Source organism: Bos javanicus, chromosome 3 (genome assembly GCF_032452875.1).
Source record: "Bos javanicus breed banteng chromosome 3, ARS-OSU_banteng_1.0, whole genome shotgun sequence".
NCBI lineage: Eukaryota > Metazoa > Chordata > Mammalia > Artiodactyla > Bovidae > Bos > Bos javanicus.
The window spans coordinates 67,017,455-67,031,513 of NC_083870.1; the positions used below are offsets into that span (position 1 = coordinate 67,017,455).

A 14,059-nucleotide genomic window follows, 5' to 3' on the forward strand; every position below is an offset into this window, starting at 1 on the left:
AAGACTTGAAGGCAAACAGCTTTCAAAAATTACCATCCAACTAGGTGTGGGGAAGACAAATAAATGTAAAAGACTGTGTAGAAAATTATGAAAACCTATGGGGATTTGGCACTCGTTGCTTTTCATGTAAATTTTTTCTCCTTTAAAAGTAAGGGAGGGCTTCCCTGGTGGCTCAGTGGTAAAGAATCTGCCTGCCAATGCAGGAGACACGGGTTCAATTCCTGATCTGGGAGGATCCCACATGCTGAAGAGCAACTAAGCCCGTGTAGCCCGTGTGCTACAACTATTGAGCCTATATTCTGGAGCCGGGGAACCACAACTACTAAAGCCCATGTGTCCTAGATCCTGCGCTCTGCAACAAGAGAAGCTACCACAATGAGAAACCCGTGCACTGCAATTAGAGTAGCCCCCACTCCCTGCAACTAGAGAAAAGTCCATGCAAAAAAAAAAGTCCATGCAGCAACAAAAACTCAGTACAGCCAAAATAAATAAATAAATAAAAGGGAAACTAGAAATCCCAGATGATGATTTAAAGGTATAGTTTATGCAACAGTCATCTCAGAATACTGTGTTGATCCGTATACACAATATAGGCTCTGACCCTACCCCAAAAGATTGGCCCAAGAATGTGCACATATTCATTTAAAATTAAAATAATTGTAATACATAATGTAATATATATTTTTATATAATGTAACTACAATGTGTAATACATTATGATACATTATATATACATTATCTCTTTACAATTTATTATGATTCCCTGGTGTGATAGTCAACTACCAAGATAACCTCAAATGATCCTGCCTCCTAGTCTTTCCATCCTTGTGTAAACTCCTCCCCCATCGTATCACGGTGGGTCTATGTGACTAACAGAATATGGCACAAATGCTGGTATGTCCCCTTCAAGTCTAGGTTATAAAAGATACTGTCTTTTGTCTTGATGTCTACTGGATTACTCACTCTGGGGAAAGCCAGCTGCTAGGTTTTAAAGATACTGAGGCAGTTCTGTTCAGAGGCCCATGCAACAAGGACCTAAAGCTTTCTGACAACAGCCATATGAGTAAGCAACTCTTGGAAGCAAAATCTTCCAGGCCTAGTCAGGCCTTCAGATGACTGCAGGCTCAGGACAAACTCTAAGCGAGGACCACTGGAACCAGCCATTCCTAAATTTGTAACCCTCAGAAACCATGGGACATAATGTTCATTGTTTAGAGCTGCTAAATTTGGGGATAATTTTTCAGGTAGCAATAGATAACACGTATACCTGCTTTAACCTACTTTAAAAAAAAATCCCATTTGCTATCACATAAAGTATTCAATCCTTTTTAAAGTCTCTGGACCTATTCTCTCACTGTGTCATTAAATAAAAGAATTAGCAAACTTTTAGAAGTCATGTATCTCAGGTGTTTTCAAATGTCAAAGTTCTTCTCTATATTTAAGTATTGCGATATTATTTCAAATAGCAAATTATAAAAGTTCTGTAATTTCCTATAAATAAGTACACTCTGTGAAAGGCTTCTGTGACACACATAAGAGACAGTTAAAAGCAAAACGTTGAGGTGGTATTTGATATACCAGTTGCCTTGCTGTGGCTTTTAAGTAAAGAATAAAAAGCATCATAGAAGGAAGGTTTGCCCTTTTTTTTTTCTGTATGGGAGTTCAGTCCTTTCCTGCCCCAATGATAGAGGTTACTTAAGGGTTCTCACTGTTAAAAGGTAGAAAAAAAAAACAAAAAGAGCTGTGCAGCTTGATCAAATATGTCAGTAGCATGAGGAGAGAAAGAGATTAAAGGAGAAGAAACACAGGGTAAAGGATTATAGAATACAGGGTGTAGGAAGCAACACTACATTAAAAAATGGAAGTCAAAGCAGCACAAGAAAAGTAAGAAAGACAGTGGATAAACCAAGGGAGTTTTTAATGATTTCCAGCAAAGCTCTACAAATGGTGTTAACAATTGGACTTCCCAGGCGGTGCAGTTGCAAAGAATCTGCCTGCCAATGCAAGAGACCCAGAAGATGTAGGTTCAGTCTCTGGGTCAGGAAGATCTCCTGGAGAAGGGAACGGCACATTCCAGTATTCTTCCCTGGGAAATCCCACAGACAGATGAGCCTGGCTGGCTACAGTCCATGGGGTCGCAAAGAGTCAGACACAACTGAGAGACTAACACCTGTGAGCATGCAAGCAATGAAGACAGCAAGATGCTTGTAGAGAGGTATTTTAAACAAACATAATAATTCAGAGAGAAATATTTAAAGTGCAAAATATTAAGTTCACATAGCACAGTCAATGAAAATGGCATGAGATAACAGAAGCATGGCAGACAGCAAAGAAAACAGAAGATGAGACGGAAACACAGATCTAGTTTTCCATTCTATCTCCAACCTCAAATCCTTGCTAGGAAAAAGTTTAACTCCTATTTATATGATTTGCTTATTAATATACTTAAGTTTATGTTTAACTTAAGAGTCTAAAAATATAGCTATATACATTTATCTATCCTGTACATGTTTGTTCTAAAACAAACCTCTTCATTACAAGTCCCAAATCAAAACAGTTTTTATAACCAAATAAACCCTTCTCTCCATCTGGTATCATCAGCAGTATCCAGGCAGCATCCCTCTCCTTAAGTAAATGTATCTGAATCCCTACTAAGTGGTGGGCAAGGGGCATGTCTGAATAGGGAAGAATGCATGTCCATCAATATGATAGATTCATACTGAGTTTGATGGCAATTTTAATCATAACCCTTGAAATTATTAATTAAAAAAAACCACAAGTACTTTACCTTTATTCATCACGAAACTGTTTTCTCTCCCAGTTAGTATGTAAAGGAAACATACTTTCACACTTGATTTCAATACTTCTGCAGTGTTCTATATTCTTCATGCCTATATATGCGGTCTTATGGAGACTGAAAGTTTCCATAGGGTACATAAGATTTAATGAGACAAGTGTGACCTTGCAAATTGTAAGTATTGTATAAAGTACTCAATACATCAGCAAGATGTACCATCACTTTTTTATTTGGCAATAGAGAAACACCATGTTACAGTGCTTATTTTGGCTAAAGAGTCAGTGCTATTTTTTTTTCCTGCTATCGTAGTGTTTTACATAAATTAATGAATGCAGTCTTTACACTTAGGAATAGACACACTTACAGATATCAGCCAAGTGAAGCTAATACACAGTTGTTCTCAAACTAAGCAAAACAACAATATAAACACAAGTAACAAAGAAAGGATGCCCTTATTTCCATTAATCACAGATTATATAAATTCTTCAGTTTCACATACAGAGATATTTCTAAATTTGCTTTATCCAAGCAAAAAAAAATTTTTTTAATTCAGTGTCATTCTTATAATCACTTTGAAAAGTATTGACATATTCCGAATAACTCCCTAATATGTGTTCATTAAAAATAAAAGCAAATTATGTTATGAACATAATTTAAAATTTCTGATTATGAAAGGTCACAGAGAAGTATGTTAAATGTTACTTTGGCATTTCTATCTCATAGGTTTAAAGGAATGATAAGCTAAAGAATTCTTTTTAATGCAGATAATCATCCGTAGGCAATCAGTTAAGTGGAAAATATTACATCTTAAGGCAAGAAAAAGTTTGCAAATATTTTTTATAAAGTCAGTTAATTGAAAAAATTAATAGAATCAAACAGATGCAAATAAAAAATACTTATGGGAAGGAAAAAGTTCTTTGGCGCTGACCGTAACAGTATGAAAAACTTGCCTTCTTTTTAAAAAAGAATCTCATTTTGACATTTAATACACATATTGTAATCCTTCAGAAATAACTAGCCTTTTAGTTGAACAAAGATGTAGAGAAACCAAAGGAGAAAGAAAAATTATCAAATAGAAATCACTTGAACACTTACTTTTTTTCTTCCAGAAAATAGGAGGAAAAAAAAAATCCATTTTCTCATGATTAATTCAAGGTCCTCTTATAATTTATATAGAGAAGCAGATAGTAGGATTCATGGTGGCAAAGACAATTTTCTGATAATACTACCATGAGTAAGTGTTAAACAGGGTTTTATCCTAAAAGGCTCTAGACCAGTTTACTTACTTTATATTTTTAAAACATTGCTTTATCTGTTCAACCCAATTTCAAGGCAAATTGGAATTGGAACATACACCTTAAGTACTCTTTAGTGGTTAGAAACATTTTTAAGAGATGTTTCTTTAGAAAAGTCAGGTTTCTTCCCTTACAATAGAGAGGGGTTTTTTATACCCATTACCCTAAAAATCTATTTGGTCACTCTTGTCTCTTGTGTCAAAGGCCACAAAGAAAGCATCTTACTAAAGTAGTAGCTTCTGAACTGACCAGAAACTAACCAACCTCAAGCACTGAACATGACAAACCATTCTCTTTAACATGGACAATTTCTTTTTTTTAGGTGAAGTATAAAAGAGAAAAATACAACTTCTGGAAAGCCACTCATTTTATCTGATGAAATAAATTCCCCAGAGTTGTTTCATGTACTAGCAGCATTATTAAATAGTGCAATTCTTTGAAACAGATTTCAAACAATATTCTACTCAAATAAAAAAGTAATTAAGTTTACTTATAGCTTTGTTTATAAAACCACAGCTTAAAACTTTCAGTCCTTCAAACAGGAAAATTAACCTAAGCAATAACTATCTTGCTTACACAATACTAGGGATGGGTATGTGCAGACATATGTATATGTGTGAATCATTCAAAGTCACTGGTACCTCAACAAGAAACCAAAATACAAAATTTAAATTAAAAAATGAAATGCAAAATACTATATAATGGAATTTTTAGCTTTGATATATCTAAAGATATTCCTCTATTAATAATAAGAATTATGAACAGTCAAGTGTTAAATTAAGAATACATGTAAGAAAAATCCAGGAGCTACATACTCAAAAAATATTACAGCAATATTTCATATTGTTTAATGCTGTAACCTACACATTATGGAATACAGTACATGCAACTAGCATAAAGATTCTGAATCTATTTTGTAACTAGTATTACATAAATATGGCACATACATAAACTTAAAACCTTAAACAATTATGCTTCTTTCCCCACTTTTCATTTTCTACTCATTAATCAGAAACTAGGCACTTTAATCTAAAAATACATTTAAAAATATATATTTTAGATCCTTTTGGATAACTCACTCCCAAAATGAATAAAGAACACTTTAGGAGCAAAATCAACAAATCTAATCCATTGTTATACTGAGCCAGCCACTCTAAGTGGTATATAATTTACACACAAAATTAAAACAACTGTGAAAGTATCTAATATACTCCAGACCCTTATTCATACAAACTACCCATTTGTTCATATATTTATCACAAAGGACAAGAAAACATACTTCTATACCATTAAAAAATATTTTGTTCTATATTCAGGGGGGGAAATCTTCTTTAAGACCTCCCTAAGATTCAAAGTGTCAGTGAATATTTTAAAAATATGGGCATAATATGACAAACTCTCAAGTGTGCTAAGTTCTCTATGAAATAACTAAAAGCTAGTTTTATAGAAGGAGAAAGAAGAAATGATTTTACTAAGTCAAAATTAATACCTTAGGATGTTGAGAGAGAGTCTCAAAAATACATGGGAGAAATTTTAATTGCTGTCATAGTTAACAAATGTTATATTTTTAATCAACATTCATTCAAGGGAAATGCTCTTATCTATACCAAGATGAAAGAAATTTCTTTAGTCTCTCTATTGTAACTTATGGGACCAACAGTAACATATTTGGGAAACTTCAGTAAATCTAATATAAACTTGTAAACTTCTCAGTGGCAATTCATTTAAATGTTTTATAACAATACTCGGCCATTACAATTTCTTTGATTCAAATACTTAAGCAAATGCACAAGCAATAACGTAAGCAGTACATATTAAACACCACTACTGCCTAAACTAGATTAAACAACGAACAACTTTACAATTAAAAATACATTTTCAGGCAAAGTTAAGTTCGTTGACACTAGGAGTAATATATTCTTGCATGTGTGGGCCATAGAAGTCTTGGCTAAAATACATATCTTCAAGGTGTGAAGCGTAAAAACAAAGCTTTTGAGAATGAAACTGGACATTTCAGACAGCTTGAAGACAACAAATCGATTAATTCCCACATACTGCTTTCAAGTCAAGCAATATTTCTATAAAATAAACAACATTTCACAACAATTATTACCTAAAGCTTGTAAAAAGACACTTTGGATACACTACACAGGGATTCAATGACAGAACTTCTGTGTAAGTACAGTACAATCACTCATTCTTTACAAGGTTGTTTTAATCCTCCCTGAGTCCATATCCATCAATTCTGTAATATATGTTACAAAATTAATAGTTACCTTAAAATATTTCAGAGCACACTAAACTGTCTGATTTTTATGGTACTTATTGTACTTTGGCTTCTAATAGGCCACTGGGCATAACAGGAACATGACTATTTAAACAGCTACTAGTATGCCTCAGTGCATCAGCTCCAAGACAGGCCATTAAAAGTTCAGTGCGGCGAACAAGCAACTGCATGAGGTCTTCAGCTAGAGACTCTATACTGGAATAGCGCACCTTCTCGAAATCAAAAATGTCTTTGAGAAAGAAAAGAACTTGATTCTGGAAAATGAACACAAAACAAATTGGCACTTGTTAGACCAAAATTATATTAAATCCAAATAGTTAATAGTATTGTAACAAATGTTGAATTAGGGGTCACTTCCACTACTAGTTTCAAATCTCAGTGGAAAAGTGTTTCAGCTTTTTTGGAAGGTCTTTTCTTTTTCGGTGAAATAAGGGCTAATTACTACTTGTTTTTACTACTCATGGCTGACGTAATGGTCAACAACCAAAAAAGAGCTCTCTGAGAAATGCCTGTAAACACTAGAGCACTGTATAAGTATAAGGGTCTACTATTATTATTTGATTCCCAGTAACTGAAGTTTTCAGTGTTACCTATGAGCACTGGTACCATTTGAAGACAGAAAAGTACACTATTTCCAATAATTATAAATTCCAAATGTCTATTTTTCCGTGCCAAAAAAAGTTAAGACATGTGAAAAATAAAAATAATTTCAGGTCTCAAATCAGTGGAAGATGGTGAAGGATATTTCATTTCAATAACTTAATACTTAGGCTGAAACTCATTTTAAGCATCTTGTACACTACTAAGTATTAAGTCTCAGGTTGTTATGTTGTGATGGAAAAAAGTATTTCCAAAGAGCAACAACAAACAAACAGGAATATTTAATTTCTATCCTACAGAAAATCAAATGTTATGTGTGTTAGTCACTCAGTTGTGTCCGACTCTTTGCCTGCCAGGCTCTTCTGTCCATGGAATTCTCCAGGCAAGAATACTGGAGTGGGTTGCCATTTCCTTCTCCAGGGGATCTTCCTGATCCAGGCATCAAATCCAGTTCTCCTGCATTGAAGCTGGATGCTTTACCATCTGAGCTACTAGGGAAGCTCCAGAAATCAAATGTTAAGAAGTACTAAGAAGGCACATCATAGATTTCAATGGATTTTCTATCTGGGAAGGGTTGTTGGCAATCAACTTTCCAGTCCCCTCATTTTACAGATGATAAAGAGGAGAACAAAGCATGATTTGCCCACAGTCACAAATGTTCATTAAGGTTAGACAATTCCCAGTCCAAAGTTTTCCCACTAAACACCTACGTTACAGTTGAGAGGTCAAGTAAATGCATCAAAGATGTATGAGTTTTCAATGACAGTAAAAAAAAAAAAAAAAAAAAAGAAGTCCTAAGCTATTTACATAAATGCTACATTAATAGCACATAAACAAAATAATTTAATTTTTTAAATGAAAGGTATAGAGAAACATCCAAAACTCCAAATATCAAAAACTTTCAAATTTATACTTGATTATGTTTACTTTTATTTGCTCCTTTAAACTCAGCCTAAATTAAGGACTATTAAATAGTGAGACTTTTATTGGCACTGTGCCAGGCAGAAAATTCTGCAACAAGATGCAATTTGTGTTTTGTCAATTTAAATTGCTGACATTAGAATACAATTTTAAACTTCCATCTTCTTTCTTATAGCTAGGATTTTATCATTCACATTATTTTGAACCAGAACTTATTTTTAAACTGCCGCATGTGCAATAAAATAGATATTATTTGTTTTACAAATTTCAAGTGTCAGGCATGAAGAATTATCTATAGCAACTTGTTTAACATTGTAACACATATGAAAACATATATCCATTACAGAAGGAATTGATATGGTGAATGGAATTGTTGTCTTTTATCCAGGATAAAGCACAGATCTATATAAAACTGTTCCACTGGCATGCGTGACTTTTATAACTTTATATTTAAATAACATTCTTTCTTCTACAAAAGCAAAAAGAAACAGTAAAACTTTTTTTCAATTTAGAAAGAAGACATGATTCAATGACTAAACATACCTTGAAGAAGCAACATAAATCATAGAGAGAATTTCTAGGACCCAAAAAGCCCCAGGCTAGGACAGGGCTGATCTGCTCACAAATGGCATAAAAATGGGCAAAAAATCCATCTGGGATCTGTTGCAAAGTAAAGGAGAATCAAATTATTTTTGCCTTCCTGCATTTGCTTGCTAGCCAACATATGACCAGCTCTTTTTGAGGACAGACCAAGGGTCAATGATAAGCCAGTCTAATAAACTTACAAGGAACAGTTAGGAGTCACAGAATGCTTTTAGAACATTTCATAATCTATCCAACAATTTCAATGTGCTGAAAACATTACTTCTTAAAGGCATTTTCACCTCATAAAAAAGAAATCACAATGCTGTAACCAAGCAATAACAAGAATGCTACAATGTTCCTTAGCAGTACAATTTTTAGGATTAATGAGACTACCATGGTTTTAGCTAGTTCAGTAGAATTGAAGAACTTCTACTCACTTAGATTATCCGAAAAAGACTAAAATAAAGTTTACACTGATTAAGCACAAAAATATGCTTACCAGGATTTTTAACTTTCAGTTACAGAACAGATATTATTGAAGCATTTAATTATGTAATGCACCTTCTTGTGAAATAGTAATATATACAGCTATGATGTAGGAAACTCTCTAAGTTTATTAATAACTTTCTAAATTTCCCATGTTAAATAGAATCCTGTGAGATTTATGATAGCATCTACTGGGCTTAAGTACGCCTTAAGGTTCTGTCTCTTGGAGAAGTTATTTTCTCTTTTCTAGGCTCCAAGACATCGTTTAAACCTCAATTTAAAAATATAGCAGTCGTTGCCATTTAATGAGTACCTATTATATTCCAGATAATGAGCTAAGTTCTACTTAATTTAATAAAATGTTCCTGAAAAAGTAGGTCATGTTAACATCATTATCACACATAAAAAGCGAGACTTCAGAGGGGTTATAAAACCTATCCTAACTCACAAATAAGTAAAGGCCAAAAGGTTTTCATGGATACACTGACAACAGTCTAAAAGATGTTCTGTGTATATTAAATTCTAAATCCTATATTTGTATTAACTACATATATTAACTATACTAGGAATTCAGACATGTAAGAAGTTAGCACAGGCACCAGGGAGTAATGTAAGCTGAACTCAACAGTAGGTAAGAATTATTTAAGTACAGAGGACAGAGTATGGCATTCCAGGTACAGGAAATAGTTCACCAAGAGGTGAAATATATAGGTATCTGTGGGTACATGAAGAACAGTAGTCCAAGGCACAAGATTTATATTAAGAAGAAATAAGGTTAGGTATAATAATAATAATAATAACATAGTAATAATATTCCATAACAATCGCTATTATTATAGATACTACTATTTATTAAACTTTTATATATTTACTATTTTTTTATATATTTACTCTTTTAACTTTTATGTTTTACCTCATTTCATCTTTGCAGCAGCTTTATGAGGCAAGTATTAATTCCATTTTGCAAGTAGGAAAACTGAAGGTCAGCTGACAGTTTAACTTACCTATGATCATACCACTGAATATGAAAATCAAACCCAAGTCTACAAGTCTGTTCCCCAGCCCTAAACCAGTGGTTCTCAAACATTAGAGTTTCTAATCATCTTGTTTAAAAACACAGGGTCTTTGGAATTATTTTCTGTACAATTTTTTTTCTTCTTTTTATTTTTGCTGTGCTGCCCGGCATGCAGGGTCTTAGTCCCTGGACCAGGGGTCAAACCTGCGCCCCCTGCAATGGAAGCATGGAGTCTTAACCACTGGACTGCAAGGGAAGTCCCTCATTTTTTATACAATTTTTAAAGGTTACATTACACTTACAGTTATTACAAAATATTAGCTACATTCCCCATGTTTTACAATACATCCCTGTTCAACATCTTTTAAACAAGAATTATTCAAATATATGGTCTCCAGAATTATTTGTAACAAGCACCCTTCTGCAGATGCTCAAAAACACTGCCCTCAGAAATACTATCTCAAAGTTATAAGGCTCAGGCTTAGAAATATGGACATGATAAAATACTATAGGTCAGTGGGCAAATAATAAAAAAAAATAAAAAAATGATAATGATAACCAACACTTGCATAATGCACTATGCCAAGCACTACTCTGAGCACACTGATCCTAACAAAAAACCCCACAAGGTAGATCCTATGCTCTTCTTTAGAGATGAGGAAACTAAGGCACAGGAAGGTTAAGACTTGCCCCAGGTCATGGCTCACAAGTGGCATTTGGAACCAGTCTCACTCCAGAGTCCATCCTTTACCAAAGGAGTGTGTGGCGAGAGCAGTGTGTAGAGGGTGAGATGGGCTGGAGGGTGTGTGGTGTGGGCACAGGATATAGACTTTGTGGTGATTTTTGGTGTTAAATAAAGCAGCTTTAAGAATCAATCATCATTTCTCAATTGGATTACACAAACTAACATCCACTATGTTAAACAATTTTTAAAATCTTGTAATATCATTAAGTGAAAAGACAAAAAAGCAAAAGCTCTGTTCTCAACTTCAAAAACAGAGAACCCAACCCAGTGCCAACAGATCACTCATCGAGCTTGAAGGACAGGGCTTATGAGCTGCCATCCCCAGCTGAAAACTGACTCAGACGTTTCTTCAACAAGAGCCTCAAATTACGAAGAAATCCAAGACATGATGAGTTTTACCTTCATCTGTTGCCTTTTCTGTTTCAACACTGACCAACAACTTGAAGCCACAGCCTAAATATATACAGAGGAGAAAAAGCAAGATTTAAATGAATAATTATATAAACTTTCCATTTAAAAAAGAGTGACTATTATTAGAAATTCAAAGTTAAAAGGTCTAAAATGTTTAAAATATTAACTAAAAAGAACTAGTTCATGTTCTTTCTATTGTTTGTAAATATTAATGAAAAGGTATTTATAAATTTTGAAATTAAATTCAAAGCCACTGACAGAGAAAGGCTGAACTCTGGTGCCAAGAAACTCAGTAATTAAATTCAAGTATTTTCCTCAAGAATTGTAGTAGTGCTGGAAATAGTTATGAGTTGGGCCAAAAGTTTTATTCCAATAAAGAACGAAGAGACATCCCTAGTAACAGGAACTAAAACACCCCAGTGGATTCTGAAGAAATCTGACCCTACTGTGGCATGACCTAACTTCGATCAAGGTTTTTAACTTGTCCCGAAGCAGTTACAGAAATGAAGAACATCCAGCTTTTATGGTTAAAACATACTTTGAGGGAAAAGTGGATTTATGAAAAATGCTTTAAAATGTGGTATCAGGCACTTCCAAAATGACTGTGAAATACCCAACTGAAACTTTTTTTAGTTTTCTAAAGACTCAAACTTTCATTAATTCCACCTACTTCAAGGTACACACTTCAGCCCAACAAAAAAAATGTTAAATAGAAATCTGAGTACAATAAACAACAGAAACTGAAAATATCCAAAGCATACAATACAGTTTAAACCCATTTTATTTTTGCACATGCTTATTTTTTTCTACCTTAATCTTTGTGTGTGTGTTGGCGGGGAGGGGTTTGCAAGTCCATGCCTGGGGTTCTTCAATTCCTTGACCAGGGATTGAACCTAGGCCTTCTGGCACTGAGACTGTGGAATCCTAACCATTGGACAACCAGGGAATTCCCTTCTACTTGAATTTTTTATAGTATTTGGGAAGAAGAAACTCTGCATTTTCCGCAAAAAAAAATATATGTATCATCTTTTCACTGAAACTGCTACATTTCTATTTAGTCATAGAGTCATTTCAGTTACAATTTTTTGTTAGGCCTGACCTAGTTTGAAACCCAAGTGTTTTTTGAGATCTAAAGAAATACTGGGTCCTCAAAATCAAGGCAGGGACTGATAGATGAGCCCAAAGGAAAATTTCACTTTCATGTGTTATATATCATACACATCTGATCCCAATATCAAAGGATGAGCTCAGTTTCCATAATAGTCGTTCTACAGGCAGACATATATTTATATATATTAATTTTATTCATCTTCTCAGTTCTGACTACTTTTTTTTATCAAATTTAAATGTTGAGAAACATGAACCATCACTTACAGTTTCTTTGAAGGAGGAGTTTAGCCAGCGATTATTTACTACATTCTGTATGGATGTAGGTGGGTTTTCTAAATCTTCAAAGGAATCCATTAATATAAAATCCAAAACAACATCATAAAAGTTTAGATTTTTTACCTGTATTAAATTGTAAGTTAAAACAGAAATCATTATTACAGAGAGCTGAAATAAAGTCTGAGTGAGGGCTTCATATATGACAACAGCAGCACGTTTTTAGGTGAATCAGGTTAAAAGAGGAGAGACAACACTGAAAATAACTCACAACCAAAAACTCATGTCAGTTGTTCCTTCCTAGATCCCATCAGGTGAAATTAATCTCTCCCTCCACTCTGTTCTAGAAGTCCTTTGTCTGTGCTTTCATTATGGTATCTACAGGCTCTTTCTGCTCTGTCATTTCTGTGAAAGTCACTCAGTCGTGTCTGACTCTTTGCGACTCCATGGACTGTAAAGTCCATGGAATTCTCCAGGTCAGAATACTGGAGTGGGTAGCCTTTCCCTTCTCTAGGGGATCTTCCCAACCCAGGGACTGAACTCAGGTCTCCCGCATTGCAGGCATATTCTTTATCAGCTGAGCCACAGGGGAAGCCTGTCCTTTAGTTACTGGTATATCCGCCTGTCTTCTCCACCACATTATGAATCTCTTACTCTTTCATTCATGCAGACTGTACTGTACTACACGCTATACCACGTGTGAACTAGATACTGAGAGGTTCTTAACTGAGTGAAGGAACACCAGAGAAAGAAGGACTGTGAAGACTGTGCCTCTGTGTTTCGGCATCTACTGTTTTCTCTGCCAAGAAAGCCTTCCAGCCCCTTGCAAACTCATTCTTTAAGCTTCCATTACAATAAAATATTCCAGGCTCATCACATGCTTTTTGTATTCTAGTGCTGAAATCAGCCAAATTTCCATGGAGTCCTAGTTCCTTTTAGTGGAGAGTGGAACTTAGAAGCCAAGATTTGTGTGTTAGGGATTGTGTTCTTGCTCCCAGACCCTCTCTGTGAATAGAGTTAGTAAGTTTATGTATGTTTACATATATGCAAACCTTCCTATTTATTTCTCTATTTAGTAAACTATGAATTCACACTAATAGCTCCAATTCCAACCCTAGCTTTTTATATCTCACTTCTCTAATCATGAGAAATCTCACTCTGATTATTCTCAATATATGTATTTTTGTTTGATCCTGTATAGGTAGCCAATCCCCCATCTCCCCTGAGCTGCCACTGTCCTATCTGAAACCACCCTTATACAGGTTACCACTACCACTCTGCTAAAGCCTCTGCTCATTGAGTTTTGGAAGGAAGGAAAAAGCACAAGAAGGAACAAAGGGTTTTTTAAAAAATATACTATTTTCAATTGTTGCCCCAATGTATAGACTGTGGTTGCTATTGTTTACGACTGTATCATACTAACCTTCACAAAATTGGTTTTACTGTCATTTAACAAGGACAAGGAAACAGTGGCCTCAAATTATGTAAATATTATGTATAAATAATGAAAGGGGATAAATATTATAAAAAATCT

At 34.4% G+C, this 14,059-nt stretch overlaps 1 protein-coding gene across 1 annotated transcript in view; it reads right to left on the bottom strand.

Annotated features, from left to right (window-relative positions):
- Window positions 1-3,010: 3,010 nt before the first annotated feature.
- MIGA1 (mitoguardin 1) overlaps window positions 3,011-14,059 on the bottom strand; it is a 77,806-nt gene continuing 66,757 nt past the window's right edge. The window contains exons 13-16 of the mRNA XM_061411525.1: window positions 12,517-12,651; window positions 11,131-11,184; window positions 8,444-8,560; window positions 3,011-6,633 (exon numbers count right to left, since the gene is read on the bottom strand). Of these exons, the coding sequence (XP_061267509.1) occupies window positions 6,415-6,633; window positions 8,444-8,560; window positions 11,131-11,184; window positions 12,517-12,651 (525 nt within the window). The 3' untranslated portion in view covers window positions 3,011-6,414. The remainder of the gene's footprint in view (window positions 6,634-8,443; window positions 8,561-11,130; window positions 11,185-12,516; window positions 12,652-14,059) is intronic.